Here is a 15,320-nt window from a genome sequence, read left to right as displayed (position 1 = left end):
GGGTGCCTGTCTTAGAAGTGGCTAGATTGAGGTCACTGGGCACTAGCCTTAAAAGTGGCGGGAAATCAACAACTGTCTTGTCGAAGGCTCCCACGCCCAGGAATTGTCCCGTCGAATTCCAAATCACGGATTTAACTTTGAGAGCATGTTAAAAAATTAAAAATCCACAAAATTGTTATTAAATGTCACAGTCCAGACGTGAGTCACGCCGGACGTATATCTATTTAGTTATTTTTTATTTATTTTTATAAATTTTTAAAAAGTGACTCACGTCCGGCGTGACGCACGTCTGGACTGTGACATTAAATAACAAGAAAATGAAATGTTCGATTAGTTAGGCCTGAACTGGTTGGGTAGTGACAATTTTATCGTCAGCCATTAAATAACATCAAGTGAGTCCGACTGGAAAAAAGATTATTGCAAGGAGAATTCCACAAAATGTGTACTTTTTTGAAGTTACAGTGGCCTAAAAAATTCAAAAAATGAGTTTATACTGCGTGCTGTTTCATCATAAAAATAATAAATATCCAAATCTATTATATAAGAAAATTTACGAAGAAATTGTTGTGGTATTGTGGTGTGAAGAAGAAAACAAATAAGAGAAAAAGAAAAAAAAAATCTGAAAAGAACATGCAAAAAACTGCAAAAGAAGATGCAGCACGATGAACAAAAGAAGGAGAATGATCCATTGCACGGCCTGCTCTGTGGCTTCCACATGTCCTGTTCCGGAATGACTAAAAGACCCCTGGCGGTATTTTTGATTGATATTGTCGGGAATGTCTCCAACCAGATAATGCGACAAACTCTTCCATATGCTACCCTTCTAAACATGCCCAACTAGACCATCAGGAAATATTTGATCTCAAACCTGACACATACACGAATACTCCTGATCAGGATTTCAAAGCTCCCCGTATATCTGTCGCGGACTGTCTATGTGAGTGTATCAAAAAGGCACTTTCTTCGGACGACTCTGAGGATTGGTTACGACTATCTTGCTTCGCTCCATTCACACTGTGCATAGAAGAGGGAAAGAAGAGACGTCATTAGTAAAGAAGAACTTGCGCACATTCTTCTCAAAAAACCTATTGGGAGATTCAGAAAAGCTTACCTACAAACCCCAAAAGTTTTTGGCCAAAACCATGAGAAGCCTATTTCGGACACTCAGAACGCCACTCAAGTCCCCCAAACGACCATCGGATTCCTTCTTGCCCAGGACAATTACCCAATCTACTTGTCTCTGAAGAAGACGTAATTTGTGGAATATTCTCCAACTACTTTTCCCACATAAATTGTTTTGCCTCGTTGCCCAAACACAATCAACGTGTCATTATTGCCTTAAAATACAAAGAGAAAAAAGTCGACAGACTAATATTGAATATTACATTACTAAATTATTAGCACTTTTATAATGTTTATAAACCCGCATGTGCAGGAAAAGATATTAGAGAATTAATTAGATTGCTCAAACCTTTCCTGTTCTTAGCTAGGTTCCTTAGAGAGTCCAGATTGTAACCAGATGCTAATGCTTTCTTCATGATTTTCAGATCTTTTTGTAAAACGATCGGGAGGGTAGTTCTCGATCTTCCACAAAAGCGTTCTACATTAGAAGAGGGGCGAGGGTGTGACGTGCCTCGTTTTTTCCGTATAACTGTCAAGAAAAATGTCTAGAAAGCAGAAGATACAGGAGAATATGCTTGTCCTAAAGATTCTTACGTTTAATGCAAAAGAAGTATTTAATCCTCAGTCAAGAAATATTCTCTGTGCAGACCTTAAAATATATAAAGTTTTTATTCTATGTATACAAGAGACAAAAATTAAGTCTGATCCATCCATATGCGTAAAAAGGTGTAGTTATTTTTTTTCTCACGAATTGAATTTATTTCTCATTACAAAAGGCCTCAAGATGACCAACGAGTATCAACCTATGTATAAGACAAATTTTCTTTAAAAGCGTAGATTGGATCACTGCTTGAAACTCCAAAATATATAATAAATAAATTTTTCTTTAGGACAGTTACTTCGTTGACTGATTACGTCTCGACATTTTTCATCTTTGTATTTTAGTAAGAAAGTAGAATGTGACCCCTTGCCCTTCCAACTAGAAATAAACTCGTTTACAGATATGATATTTTTCTGCTAAAAATATTCCCAGACTGAGAATGAACTTCCAAATCTACACCAATTAAATTATTTGATACAAATGATTATGGAACATCTTTTTTCTTAAAAAATGAAAGAGATTTTGCGGAAAACTATGAAATTCCATTATCTTTTGACTGGAGAAATTAAAATTTAGTCACAAATGTTAAAAATCAGCTTGATTGTGGATCATGTTATATATTTAGCGCGGTTTGTAAATAAATAATTACTCTTCAGATTGCCAGTCTAGAAAGTCAACAAAACATACCAAATTGGTTAGTTTTAGTGAACAAAACGTGCTTGATTGCTCGGGCCTTCCTTATGATAAACGCCTCCAAATTTGGGAATATAAAATAGTATTTCAAAAGCGAGGTCTTTGGCCAGTCATTTGTTCCATTACTTTGGCCGCTCTTGTCAATCTATCCTCAGACTGACCAACAGAAATATTAAGACAGAGCTTGACAATCTTGACTTCTCTCAATGGATTTTCTTTTTTCGTAGATGAAGTGGCTCAAGAAGAATTCAAAATCAGACTAAACAAGGCAACATTCATTATTTGTGAACACATGGTGACATTTTAACTGGCTATCTCTTTTCAAGAATTACGCTCACTTTGATATTGACTTGGCAAACAATCTTGCAAATCTTTCCGCCTTCTTTGCGTGCCACGGTAGCCCCTCATCTATGACCCCAATAGTTGTTGACCCCTGGAAGGAAAACCTCCACAGCTGTCCACGTGGGGCAAAGTGCGTTCGAATCTACAAAACTTATTCTTCGCCCTACGGCGGGAAAGGTTACAAGTGCATTCTTAGTGCTGGCGGAAAAAAATTTTTGAATCACCCATTTTGGCGCCAAATGTGCAAGTGATGGTGCGAAAGAATTTCTGAAAATAGACGGAGCGTACTGTGGGAATATAGCCGAATCGTTTGCTTGCAAGTGTGCGGACGGCTATGCAAGAGTGACCAGAAAAAACAAAACATTTTGTGAAGGTGATGATGAGAAATATTCCAGAAATAAACAAATGCAAGATTGTTTGCGACGAGAATGCGAAATGCAGTAAAGTGGTAGACTCGTATGTTTGTGAGTGCAGTCATGACTTCGAAGGGAATGAATTCGAGTGCACAAGTTCATGTAATACTCATTTCTAGAAGTGAACGACTGCGAGTCCGTCAGCTGCAGTAACAACGGAAAGTGCGTCGAGTCGTCGGAAGTACACCAATATCTTTGCAATGCACAGTTCTATGGCCGAGACTGTGAATGTCTTGAATGAAAAGGGACTTCTCACCCGAGAAGATAAAGAGACTTCTTCTAAGAGTGTAAGGTTTGGAAATACGTGGAAGGATAAATTGCTTGGACCCAACGCCGAACTGAGGTGGAGCAAATGAAAGCTCAGATCAGGAAAAACATCACTAAGAATGATTTTTGCAACAAGCCTCCCGAATGTGTTACCCACATTGATGGGCCTGATTCCCCCATCGCTTTATTTAAGGCTTTTAAGCTTGCCGAGAACAGTAAATCGCGTGAAAAAGGTGGGAGGTTGACAGAAATCATTCTGCCGCACAAGGATGGAATTGATTTCAGGAGACGGGCACCAGTCCAATTAAAAAAAATCTTGAACTTTTAAAGGAGCAAAAATTTGCAAACTTTACAATTTCAAATTACTTTTCTGATAATCTCATTCTTGACAGTGAAATATCTACATTCATGTTCAATTTTATTTACTCCTCCGTGTGAAAACTTGTGTAATGATTTCACCACAAGCTCCATTTCGGTTTCATTACCTATTTCGCGTCATTCTGCGATCCGTAAGGAGGAAGAAACAATTCTCAGAGAGTAGGGATGTCTACTTAATATCTTGCTAACCTGCAAGAATAGGGCTAACTCGCTACTCTGGTGCTCGTTTTGTTGAGAACATGAGCATTTTGTTGAGAAATTGCAGATAAAGTTTTTTCCCTCAAGGCCGGGGTTTTATTGGGGGGTCGGACTGTAATTTTAAAAGGACATCTCTGTTGCGCATATCCTGGTCCGAGTGGGCACCTTATTTAAACAACAGTTTGATATTCATATTTGTCCGACTCACAAAATTCTAGGCTGTAGGATTGTGAGCATTGGAATTCGCTAGCCATTTTTAAAACCTTATTCTCAAACTAAAATACTAGCAAATTTACTAGAAGTCGCCTAGTTAACATTTTTATTTATTCCTGACTGAGTCATGTCGAATTTGGATTAAACGTCAACAAAAAACACACGATTTACACAAACATTCCAATTTTAATGAAAGTAAATAACTTTAAGATTTCCAGACAATTATTTAACTCAGCAGTTCCCAAGAGACGGGGTATCTGTCTTTGAAAACAAAACAGTTCATAAAATTTTTTTAAAGGAATCTAGCAAAGTTTAATTAATTAACATCAAAGCAAAGTTTAATTAATTAACAAATTAAAAAACTAAAATCAATATAAAATCAATAATCAATAAATTCGGGTTAGATCTAAGTAAAAAATCGATAATTTCTAAGTCGATAATCAATCGATAATTTCTTTCTAAACCTAATATTTGCTTTTGTGTATAAATGTAACAATTAATATGTAGAAATTTTATTTAAAAAATAAAAAATTTTAATAAAAGAAGTTATAATTTGAAAGATCATCATAATATTGCGGAAAGAGGCGTTCCTCATAACTCCACTCCCCAAAGTGGTTTTGATTTTCAGTCAGTGGGGGCTCATATGCATTCGAGTAAGTATATTCTTCAGTAGATTGATAAGGGACATCATGATAAAAAGTATAGGTATTTTTTGGTCCTTTTTCTCTTCTTAAGATCCTGGGGTTGTTGTAATACAACCTTAAGACGCGGTTGAACTTGTCAACCGTCATCTTAGGGTTGTTTTTCAACTCCCCCCACATTCTTGCAAGTTCTGGTGGATTGGTGATGCGAAACGAATTTGACATCCCAATCCACGTGAGATACGGACACTTCTTGTTTAGGTTTTCAATAAGAAATTGATATAAACACGTCTTCATTTCCAAGTAGTAATTGTCATCCGCAGAACGCACAGCACGTATTTATATTGTTCGTGGAGACGTAAATTACGGCAATTTTTGTAAATTCACGTCTTTTTTATTAAAACGGCGCAATGTCCGGTTTGTTTTCGGGGTTAACTCGTAACTATTAAATATAAATGAATTTACACCTGCTCTCTGTGGTAATGAGTTTGTTTTCCTATTCACCAAAATCTATTTAGCTGTTTTGGACACGTAAAAATTTTAAATTTCCCTACCGCAAGTTTTAAACGACATGTTGACATCTTGCTCAAGACAAACAGAGAACATGTTACCAAAGAACTAACTAATCCAAACGAAGTCCTTTAACTTTTTTTTCTTTTGTAGTGTGGCCGATGAGTCAATTTTTAATTTGGAATCGAAATCTTCATTTCCTAAAATAGAAAAAGTTTGTTTTATGTCAACCAGTCATATGAATATCAACCAGCAATTTTCCGAATTAGCAATCTTCATGGCCGTCAAACATCGTAAAATTTGTACTGTTTACAACAAAGGAGTCGAGAATTATTACATCAAAGAAAATCAGATATTTCCTTTGATAGAATTTTTTGTCAGTTATAAAAGTTTTTACCCGAAAAAATAAAGGATCGTGAGTTTATGGAAGAGGAGTTTATGAAGCAAGGACACGTTGGGGACGTAATTCGCAAAAGATAAAGAAAAACTATCAAAGTCAACATGTTAGCAAATACAAGTTGATTTCTTTAGTCTAAATAGTGTCTTTGTTGTGTCGCAAGTGGAATGCATTACATTTATCGACAGAAGTTGGTTCATGGAGATCTAAGAGCAGACCACGTTGTGATCAACAATGAATTAATATGTAAATTTTTTAATTTAGATTAGACATCAAAGCAAATTGAAGGAACAATTCGATTTAAAAAATTTTCAGATTCAAATCAGTTTTAAAATTTTGTCAATCATATAATATATTTACGTTTCCAAACAGGACATGAAAACGAAACCTAACAACTTTTTTTAACAACTCTTTTTAAATTTGTCCTGGACAGCTTCAATGAGAGGAACCGCCAAAACAAACAGTCATAGCTTCCATTGACATATCTTTAAGGGTTTTGACAGCGTCCATCGATGTTCTAAAGACCGACCTAAACTAAAATATGGAATTCCAATTCTATGTATAAAAAAACGAAAGATTGCGAATTTCCACTTAGCAGGAATAGCAACATAGACAAGACTCCAATGTTCTTGACATGCCATTACAACAAGAGTGGTAAACCTTTTTTATTAATACGCATTTTCGGAAATATTCATAATAGGTATATTGTATTGAATTAGTTGATTTCGACAATCGAAGTTTGTTCTTGTTCTTTTCGTGTTGACAAACAGCAGAACTCAACAACTAAAAAAACTTTAGCAACCGACGAAAGACTAAATAGCACACGTAAATTAATTAAGTAAAAGAAATTGGAAATTCAATAAATTTCACATCGAAAGCTTAGGAGTTAGTTAGGAATTAATTAGTTAATTAGTTTCTTTTATTAATAACTGTGGGAACAAACCAGTCTAAAAAAATGTTTTGTTTTAAAGCAATTTAACAAAGTTTAATTAATTAACAACTAAAACTTTTATTTTTTGTATTAACAAATTTTAAAAATCAAAATCAATAAAAAATTCAATAATCAATAAATTCGGGTCAGATCTAAGTAAAAAAATCGATGTTTAGGAACTCGATAAACAATCGATAATTACTTTCTCGACCTAATATTTACTTTTGTGTAAATGTAACAATTAACATGTAGAAATTTTATTTAAAAAATAAAGAATTTTAATAAAAGAAGTTATAAGTTGAAAGATCATCATAATATTGCGGAAAGAGGTGTTCCTCATAACTCCACTCCCCAAAGTGGTTTTGAATTTCTGTCAGTGGGGGCTCATATGCATTCGAGTAAGTATATTCTTCAGTAGATTGATATGGGACATCATGATAAAAAGTATAGGTATTTTTTGGTCCTTTTTCCCTTTTTAAGATCCTGGGGTTGTTGTAGTACAACCTTAAGACGCGGTTGAACTTGTCAACCGTCATCTTAGGGTTGTTTTTCAATTCCCCCCACATTCTTGCAAGTTCTGGTGGATTGGTGATGCGAAACGAATTCGACATCCCAATCCACGTGAGATACGGACACTTCTTGTTTAGGTTTTCAATAAGAAATTGGTATAAACAAGTCTTCATTTCCAAGTAGTAATTGTCATCCGCAGAACGCACAGCACGTATTTATATTGTTCGTGGAGACGTAAATTACGGCAATTTTTGCGAATTTGCGTCTTTTTTAATTAAAACGGCGTCAAGTCCGGTTTGTTTTAAGTGTTAACTCGTAACTATTAAATATAAATGAATTTACACCTGCTTTTTATCCACATAAACTTAATCAACTCTTTTTGGACACCTTAACTCACTGTTTTGGATTCAAACGAAAGAATTGATCAACCTCAGCCATTATCCTTATTACAGTGTCTTCCTTCCGAGCAAACAATTTTATGTCGTCCATGAACAACACAAGTGGTTCTTTGAGTATATTCAAGGACTATTGGCAGAGTTGTCCACTAGCACATTTGGGAATTTCGCATTTAATCTTCTACTCAGGGGTCCAGGATAAGAACGAAGATTTGCGGCGATAAAGAATCACCTTGCAAGATCTCTCCATTCTCACTTCACTAATCTCTTTTTGATTAACGACAATTACGGTCAACGGCGGGTCTGACTACATGAAGGGGTACATGAGTGTGTCTCGCAGGAGTGATGGGACAATCCGACTGTGAATACTCAGTCTGGAAGAATGACGAAATTGGCCGAGGAGTGAACAGGAGGGACTGCACTGAGTGTCGACATTAACTGGGAGGAGACCAACCATGAGTAGACCTGACCACTTCAGTGGAATGAGACTCGTCGTAAGGTGTGGCGAAAACGAAAAAGGAGGAGCCATCACTGTGAATGAGACTGGAATGTAAGGAGAAGGACCCGGTCAGGAGTGTCGCCCTTTGGAGGAGGCAGTGATGATGACGCGGACTTGGTGTAGGTGATGGTCAGTAAGTGAATCGACTCCTCAGACGTTCCGTGCAAAGGAAGGGACTTGGGGTAAAGAGCACCAAACCTGAGGTTCTCAAGTCGGATATAGAGAGGAGTGAGGTGTTGGAGGGACAAATGTGTGAATAGAGGCAACCTGGTGGCCAAGTGTGAGGCGAGGAATGTGATGGAGTAAAGGAAGAGAGGAGAGACTTGTGTGTCTGCGTTGTTTATTGTAGAAGTAATCAGCAAAGTCGTCATCAGTGCCAGCCTGTCTACTCTTATGCCATACTTTATAACAACACACTACTTATACCACTGTCAACGATATGTGTCAATTTCTTTATCGAAATGTTCACATCAACTTATTACATGTTCGTCCACTGTATAAGGGTGATCCTCTCAAGACAGAGTCTTTACTCTCAACATAATCATGTGACATCACTCGTTTATTCCGATTAGATGTTTTTCGTGTGGGAAAGTGATAGGGAATAATTGGGTGCAGTATATAACATTGTTGTCATGTAGATACAGCGAGAGGTACAATAGGCATCTCAATTGATGTGGTGCTTTGGACATTCTATTGCTCAAGAAATATTGCTGCAGGCACATGCTCCTCACTCACTTTAAATTCATCGAAAAACTGCTAAATTGCCCTCCTACTGATCAAACTCACTTTGTTTTTTATTATTTAGGCCAGCGGTTCTCAACCACGGCCCATCCGCCACAATTTTGGTGCGGCCCGATTAAAATTATAAAAATATATTAAATATTTTTTGTTTTTATATTAAAACTCGCTAGATACGTATTAAAACTCGATTGTAACATCAGATGGAGAAAGCCATCTAATTGACACTGTGGACATTTCTGAACACAGACACACTGCGGAGTATCTTCAATCTGTTGCATTAGATTCTGCCATGTCTGCCGATGTAAAATCGGGAGTCTTGTGACGAACAATGCTGCCAACATGGCTAAAAGGAGGGGGATAATGATGCAAGATGACAGTGAAAATATTACATATGGTTGCTCGGCAGATTATCTAAACTTTTTTGCAAAAGATGTAGAAGTGGCTGACGTTAAAGAAACAAAATAAATAAATACTTTCGAAATGTCAATCTTCCAGTTACATGGTACAGAAAAAACTTGTCTTTCGATTGATGTTTGCTGGAACACTTTATCGGATTGTTTTGAATCTTTCTGGATAATTTGGTCTACAATTTTGAGAATGTGTTTCGGTTGTAACATCGGAAAACGCCCTGACGGGTCGACCTTATTCCCGTTCAGGAAGGGAATGGCACTCGTGTGGGATGTTACCTGCGTAGACTCATTTTCTCCATCATCGTTGGTTGACTCCGCTACTCGTCCTGGATCTGCATCTGTCCTTGCCGAATCCAGGAAAACTGCAAAATATGCCTCTTTGACCGATACCTGCTGCTTCATTCCCCTGGCTTTCGAGACCAGTGGGATAATTGGACCCAAAGCCCTCAAACTCCTCTCAGAGATTGGTTTAATCATCTCGAGAAGGAGTCACGACAGTCGTGAAACGAGCTGGCTTTTTCAGCGGATATCGTTCGCGATATTACGTGGAAATTGCCTGTCCATCCGCTCGGCGACTCATCTAAATTAGTTAACTTCTCTTCTCTATTTTTCTTTGGATTATTATCCGATATTCTATAAAAAAAAATTTTGAGAATTTGTGAAAAACACAGATCCGATATTGATACAGATATTGCTTCCAAAGTCCTAAATATTTGCCTAAAATGTCGTGTTGAAGAATATTTGCGGTTGATTAAATCAATTGCTGTTGCTTTAGACAAAATGCAAAATGATTCTACGAAGATTTGCCATGCTGAAAAATTGGAAGGAATTTGAACAAACTTATATGGAATATGAATGTACGGCTATTTAGAAAAAGTGAAAACTCAAGCTGATCAAGCATTAAAACCTTTTCACTTACTTGCGAATCTAATGGACCCAGCATGTTGTGAAAATTCTTTCAACTGTAGATATTGAACTCGCTTTGGAGAATTGTGCTGAACATTATAAATATGCTCCCCCAATTTTGATTAATTTTGGAGCAAGAACTGAACCATTTAAGCCAGTGTTTCTTAATTTTTTTTTGACCGGGGACCACTTTAGTCTGTTGAATTTTTTTGAGGACCACCAGTAACAAAACAATTTAATAAAAAAGCTAACAAAACTAAAAAATCATAGTATTTAGAGTTGGTGTGATTTTTGATCCAGCTTTTCAGAAACTAGCTGTTCAATTTTTGGTAATGTTGGTAAGTGCCATTTTCATATCGTCCTCCACCTTAAATAGGTTACGAACTTTACTTTTCAGAATAACAAGACAAGACATTGCCATTTTACATAAATAAGTGGTTGGAAAGGAAATTATCACTTAAGATTGGATATTCATTAATAACAGAAATCCAGAATTCCATAATCGAATGCGAATTAAATGTCAACTTGCGAAACTGCGAATTTCGTAATTCAATCAACTGTCCTTGGAAATCAATTTCTTGGTCGTTATAAATTAATTTATTGATTTCTGGAATAAAAGGGTGTATTCTTAAGTCGCAATTGGTTCAGTAACTGGGAAATAATCTCCAATTTTATTTTCAAGATTTTTGAGATAATCAATAATCAAAGAAGAAAACCATTGGAATAAAATTAATTAAATATTCAAATGAATAAATAATTTTTTTAATCATAAGAATTAATTGACCTAAACATATTTCTGAGGATCACGTTAAGAAACACTGATTTAAGCAATACATGATCGCTCTAAGCTTATTGAGTAAAGTATTACTTGGTGGGAGTCGAACTCTTGTTAGTTACCTTCTGAAACAATTCCACTCTCCAAAAAAATTCTTGGAGCAGGTGAAATTGAACGAATTTTTTCGACTTCAGGATTCTTATTTATTTTTTTGAATAAAAATCATCTATTTCATAAAAAATCTGATTTAAATCAAAAAAATCCTGTTTAAATCTAAAAAATCGGATTTTTTTAATTTTTGTAATCAGCCATATTTTTGGCGGCAACCTAAAAATGGTGAATCAACGATAACTATGGAGAGGGGTCGGCAACCTTTTTGTGGCAAAGAGACACTTTTTACTTAAACATCAATAAAGCATGATTAAAGAGCCACCATATAAAAAATATTTTGTAAAGAAAACATGAAAAAAAATTAAACATAGAAGGTATAAAATAATTAATGCGACGATTGTCCCTGTATCTCATTTGACAGTGTTATTAATTCGGGAATATAGTTAGTCATTTTTAATTTTACACAAGAATTAAGACTTTCGTCGGTTAGCTAACTTCTCAATTTTGATTTTATTGAATTCATTTCTGAGAATGACTTTTCGCAAATATATATTGATCTAAATATTATTATAATTTTAAATACGAATTTTTTTAATAAATAGAATGACTTAGGAAGGCTATTCCATACATCAAATATTAAAAAATCTTGTCTTTATATTTCGTGTTTCTGCACGATTATTTTTATTTAATTCTTATTTCAATTATTGAAAAATATTTTTTCTAATTCTTCTAATTCAACATATCATCACAAAATGTTTGAGAACAAAGAATTTCCGTGTGAGTAATAGCGGACGGTGGCATCCAGATCATTCTGGCGTCGACAAATGTTCTCACTCTCCTGGCGCACTTCCTCAGAGACTTGTGCGGAAATTCAAATTAATTCGACGGTCTCCAAGTTGACTTTGCCCGACTCGAGCCAATCTACCAACTTGGGGACAAGTTTTGTAGCTTTGAGGTTGGTGATTTTCTCTCGGACATTGGCAAGACGGATTTTGATTAGAATGGCGGACTGCCCCTTGGACAACTCCTCGACGAGGAGGACTGATTCGCGAATGAAGAGTTTGGTAATGTCCATGACCACTTTCTTGGGCTTATCGGGGACTGCCACCACCAACCAATTAAGGGAGAATAATACTTTTTTGTTGGCTTTGTGCATGTTCTTTAAAATGGCGAGACATTCTTAAATTATTTAATCAAAATTGATTGAAAATCAATTGGTCTAATTCACTTTAACTGATCACTGTAATTTTCGCAAGTATGAATTCATTTATTCATTCCTATTTACTTTCTTCTCAACCTTATCTTCAAATACATTTTCTACAAATAATTCCGCTTTCTATTTAGCGGGATTTAGGCTTGTATTTGAAAGTTGCTAGCTTATTCTGGTTGGAATCCAACGAACCTGGGTTCCGTCAACTGCTTTGAAAATTCAGTCTTTTTTCTTTTTTTCCATAGGCGACCATGTTACTCTATATGACCTATAGTTTATCTGTGGATAATTTGAACGTGTGTAAGTTACAAGTAGTTAATATAATAGCAGTATACGAGATGGACAGTTGTTTCTTACAGTCAGAGCTGGCACTGGTTGTTCTTATTAGGCCTATTTCAGATGGTGGTCCAAAAATTTTACAAGCACTACCAAAACAAGTCCATGACTCAACATTTGCATATGTTCAGACAATTGTAATCAAATAAACACTGGAGAGAGTCAAACTCTTATCTAAAACGGCAAAGAATGCGATCAATGAACGACTAAGTGAAGGAAGCAGCCATCACGAGACACCAGTGGAACGTTCGAGGATACAGACGTTGTTTCCGGGCGATGAATCTGGCGGAAAGAAACGGATCGATAGCAAAGAGAAGGAAGCTAGAACCAAAATTCTCATGATAAGATATTTTTTCCACTTAAATAAATTTACTAATTTGGATTTGTTAATTTTTCAAGGTTTATCAGAGTAAAATATGTAATTTTTTTTGTTGATGGATTGGAAAAAGTCTAACTTAATACTTTCATTATTTTCTCATCGACTCGAAAAAGCAGAACCCCTATTATAAACTTTGCTTGGAATGATAACTAATTAATTCAAATTATAAGGTCAAATTCTGAATGATAAATTTGAATTATCAACCTGGTTTTATAATCTGCAATAAATCACAGTGGTCTGCTACACATACTTAAGCTATTTTTGAAAGAAAAGGATAATCCAATTAGTAAGATTTCAAATATATTTGATTTCGGATAACTGCAAAAAACTAAACGTCCAGTAATTTAGATTCAAAAAAAACAAAATAGCCAATTATCTAATTGAGGGTACCACGTTTAGTGAAATATCCAAGCAATCCGTGAACGCCACTCAAAATTGCGCAGTAAATCTAAATTGTGACAAAAAGATTACAAACATCAATGATGACAAGAATTCCGGATGCGGAAGAATTAGAATACGATGCACTGGCTCCGAGTATGAGACAAATTAGAAAAATAAGGGAGAAAAACAAATATGAGCCAAATTCGGTAATATTTATCGTTGTTGGTTTAAATAGTTTGTCGAAACAAAAAAGAAAAAATAGAAAATGAGCAATTTGGAAGAACATGGAAAAAAATGTGGAAAAAAGTATAAATTCACCTCCCTTTATGCTGAGTGGTGTACTAATTGCAGAAAAGATGATAATCAGCAAGTTGAGTAACTAGTAAAAAATGATATTATTTGACATACAAATATTAAACACTGAAATTTGAATTTTTGCGAATGAAGAAATTCTTTATTAATAAGGATTTGATGTTCCGTTTGTTGGACTTCACAGCCAACTAGTGGATCATCTTTTTCTTGTTTTTCACTCATAGCAATCTTGATGAGATAATTAAAATTATGTATTTAATCTGGTTTCCCAATTAGAAACTAAAAATATTAATTTATTTAATTTTTCTTTTAACATAAAAAATATTTTTCCTCATTATTATATAAAACATCTCTAAAAAAACTACAAGCCTTTACAATCACAATTTCATTATATTTCCGTTTATAAATTTCATTATATTTCCGTTTATAAATATAAAAACATTTAGTTAAACTTTTAATAAATCAAACTTTTAATTAAATAAAACTAAATAAATTATTTTAAGAATGGAGGACGTTGTTGTGTGTTGATTTTTTGTAGGAAATCCTGCCTTTCCAATTGACCTTTCAGGACAACAAATTATACAAAGAAGGCATAAAATCCGTCAGTCACTTCAATTCAAAATTGCTTGAGGACCGTGAATCCCGCCTGCCCTTTTTTGACCGACTTACCTGCGTATACCAATATGACAGTGCTATCTGGAAAACCAAAAAGGACGTCCTCAGTTCCGAACAAGACGGAACCATCCAATATAAACCCTCCAAATACAGCCGACTACCTCCTACTCTCCAAACTGAAACCTTCGTGCACGTGGATGGTACCCCACATCAGTCATCTCCAGCCACCGGGGTAGAAAAGGAGTCACGTCCCTTGAAGGAGTCGTCGAGTGAGGAGGAAAGTCCTTCTTTAGACTCGGACGACTCGGAGGAGTTCTCAAGCAGAAAGAGACCGAAAAGAGTAGTCCCTGTGAGGACCAAATACCGAACTGAGGAAGAAGGGGGACTTTACTGCGATTTTTGTCTCGGGACGACGACCAGCCGTTCTGGGAAGGCCGAGGAACTTTTGACGTGTTGTAATTGCAGGAGATCTGGTTAGGGTGAGTAATGAAGGTAGGTCATCCGAGTTGTCTCAATTTTGCGGATCACATGGTGGGGGTCATAAAAACGTATTCCTGGCAGTGCATTGAGTGTAAGTCGTGTACTGTGTGTGGGACGTCGGACAATGATGTATGTTGGGGGTGTGAATGTGCAGGATAAGTTGTTGTTTTGTGATGATTGTGACCGGGGGTATCACATGTATTGTCTTAGACCGGCACTCCTCCAACCTCCTGATGGTTTTTGATGTATTTCATTCTCTAGGTAAGTGGACGTGTCATTTGTGTGGGTTTAGACGCTGATTTTATTTCTAATTCTATTTATAAATGTGTTTTTTCTTGTGTTTATAAAATTGGATTTTTAATTTTTGGTTATTTTAAAGCATTTTTTGTACAAAGTGTTATGTTAAAAATGTATTTTCTAAATAATTATTTTTTGTTGGGTCATAAGCTTCATTCCTGACGATCTAAACACTTCCAGATGTACTTCAGTCAAATGTGCATAAAAGTTGTCCGTTTCGTTCTATAAATGTGCAATTCAAAATACAATAATCATAG

General features: G+C 35.6%; 2 protein-coding genes across 2 annotated transcripts; one reads left to right on the top strand and one right to left on the bottom strand.

Moving 5' to 3' along the window:
- Positions 1–6,984: 6,984 nt before the first annotated feature.
- Positions 6,985–7,317, bottom strand: LOC115228383 (protein C-ets-2-like). The gene has a single exon (XM_029798980.1). It carries the CDS (start codon positions 7,315–7,317, stop codon positions 6,985–6,987), a length of 333 nt encoding a protein of 110 aa, XP_029654840.1.
- Positions 7,318–14,215: 6,898 nt separating this feature from the next.
- LOC118761196 (zinc finger protein DPF3-like) lies at positions 14,216–15,010 on the top strand. The gene is made up of 2 exons (XM_036498921.1): positions 14,216–14,895; positions 14,927–15,010. The coding sequence occupies exons 1-2, from the start codon at positions 14,773–14,775 to the stop codon at positions 15,008–15,010; spliced, it is 207 nt and encodes a 68-aa protein (XP_036354814.1). The 5' UTR covers positions 14,216–14,772.
- The last annotated feature ends 310 nt before the right edge of the window (positions 15,011–15,320 follow it).

Source organism: Octopus sinensis, unplaced genomic scaffold (assembly GCF_006345805.1).
Source record: "Octopus sinensis unplaced genomic scaffold, ASM634580v1 Contig10384, whole genome shotgun sequence".
Taxonomy (NCBI): Eukaryota; Metazoa; Mollusca; class Cephalopoda; order Octopoda; family Octopodidae; genus Octopus; species Octopus sinensis.
This window is presented reverse-complemented; position numbering and strand designations above follow the sequence as displayed.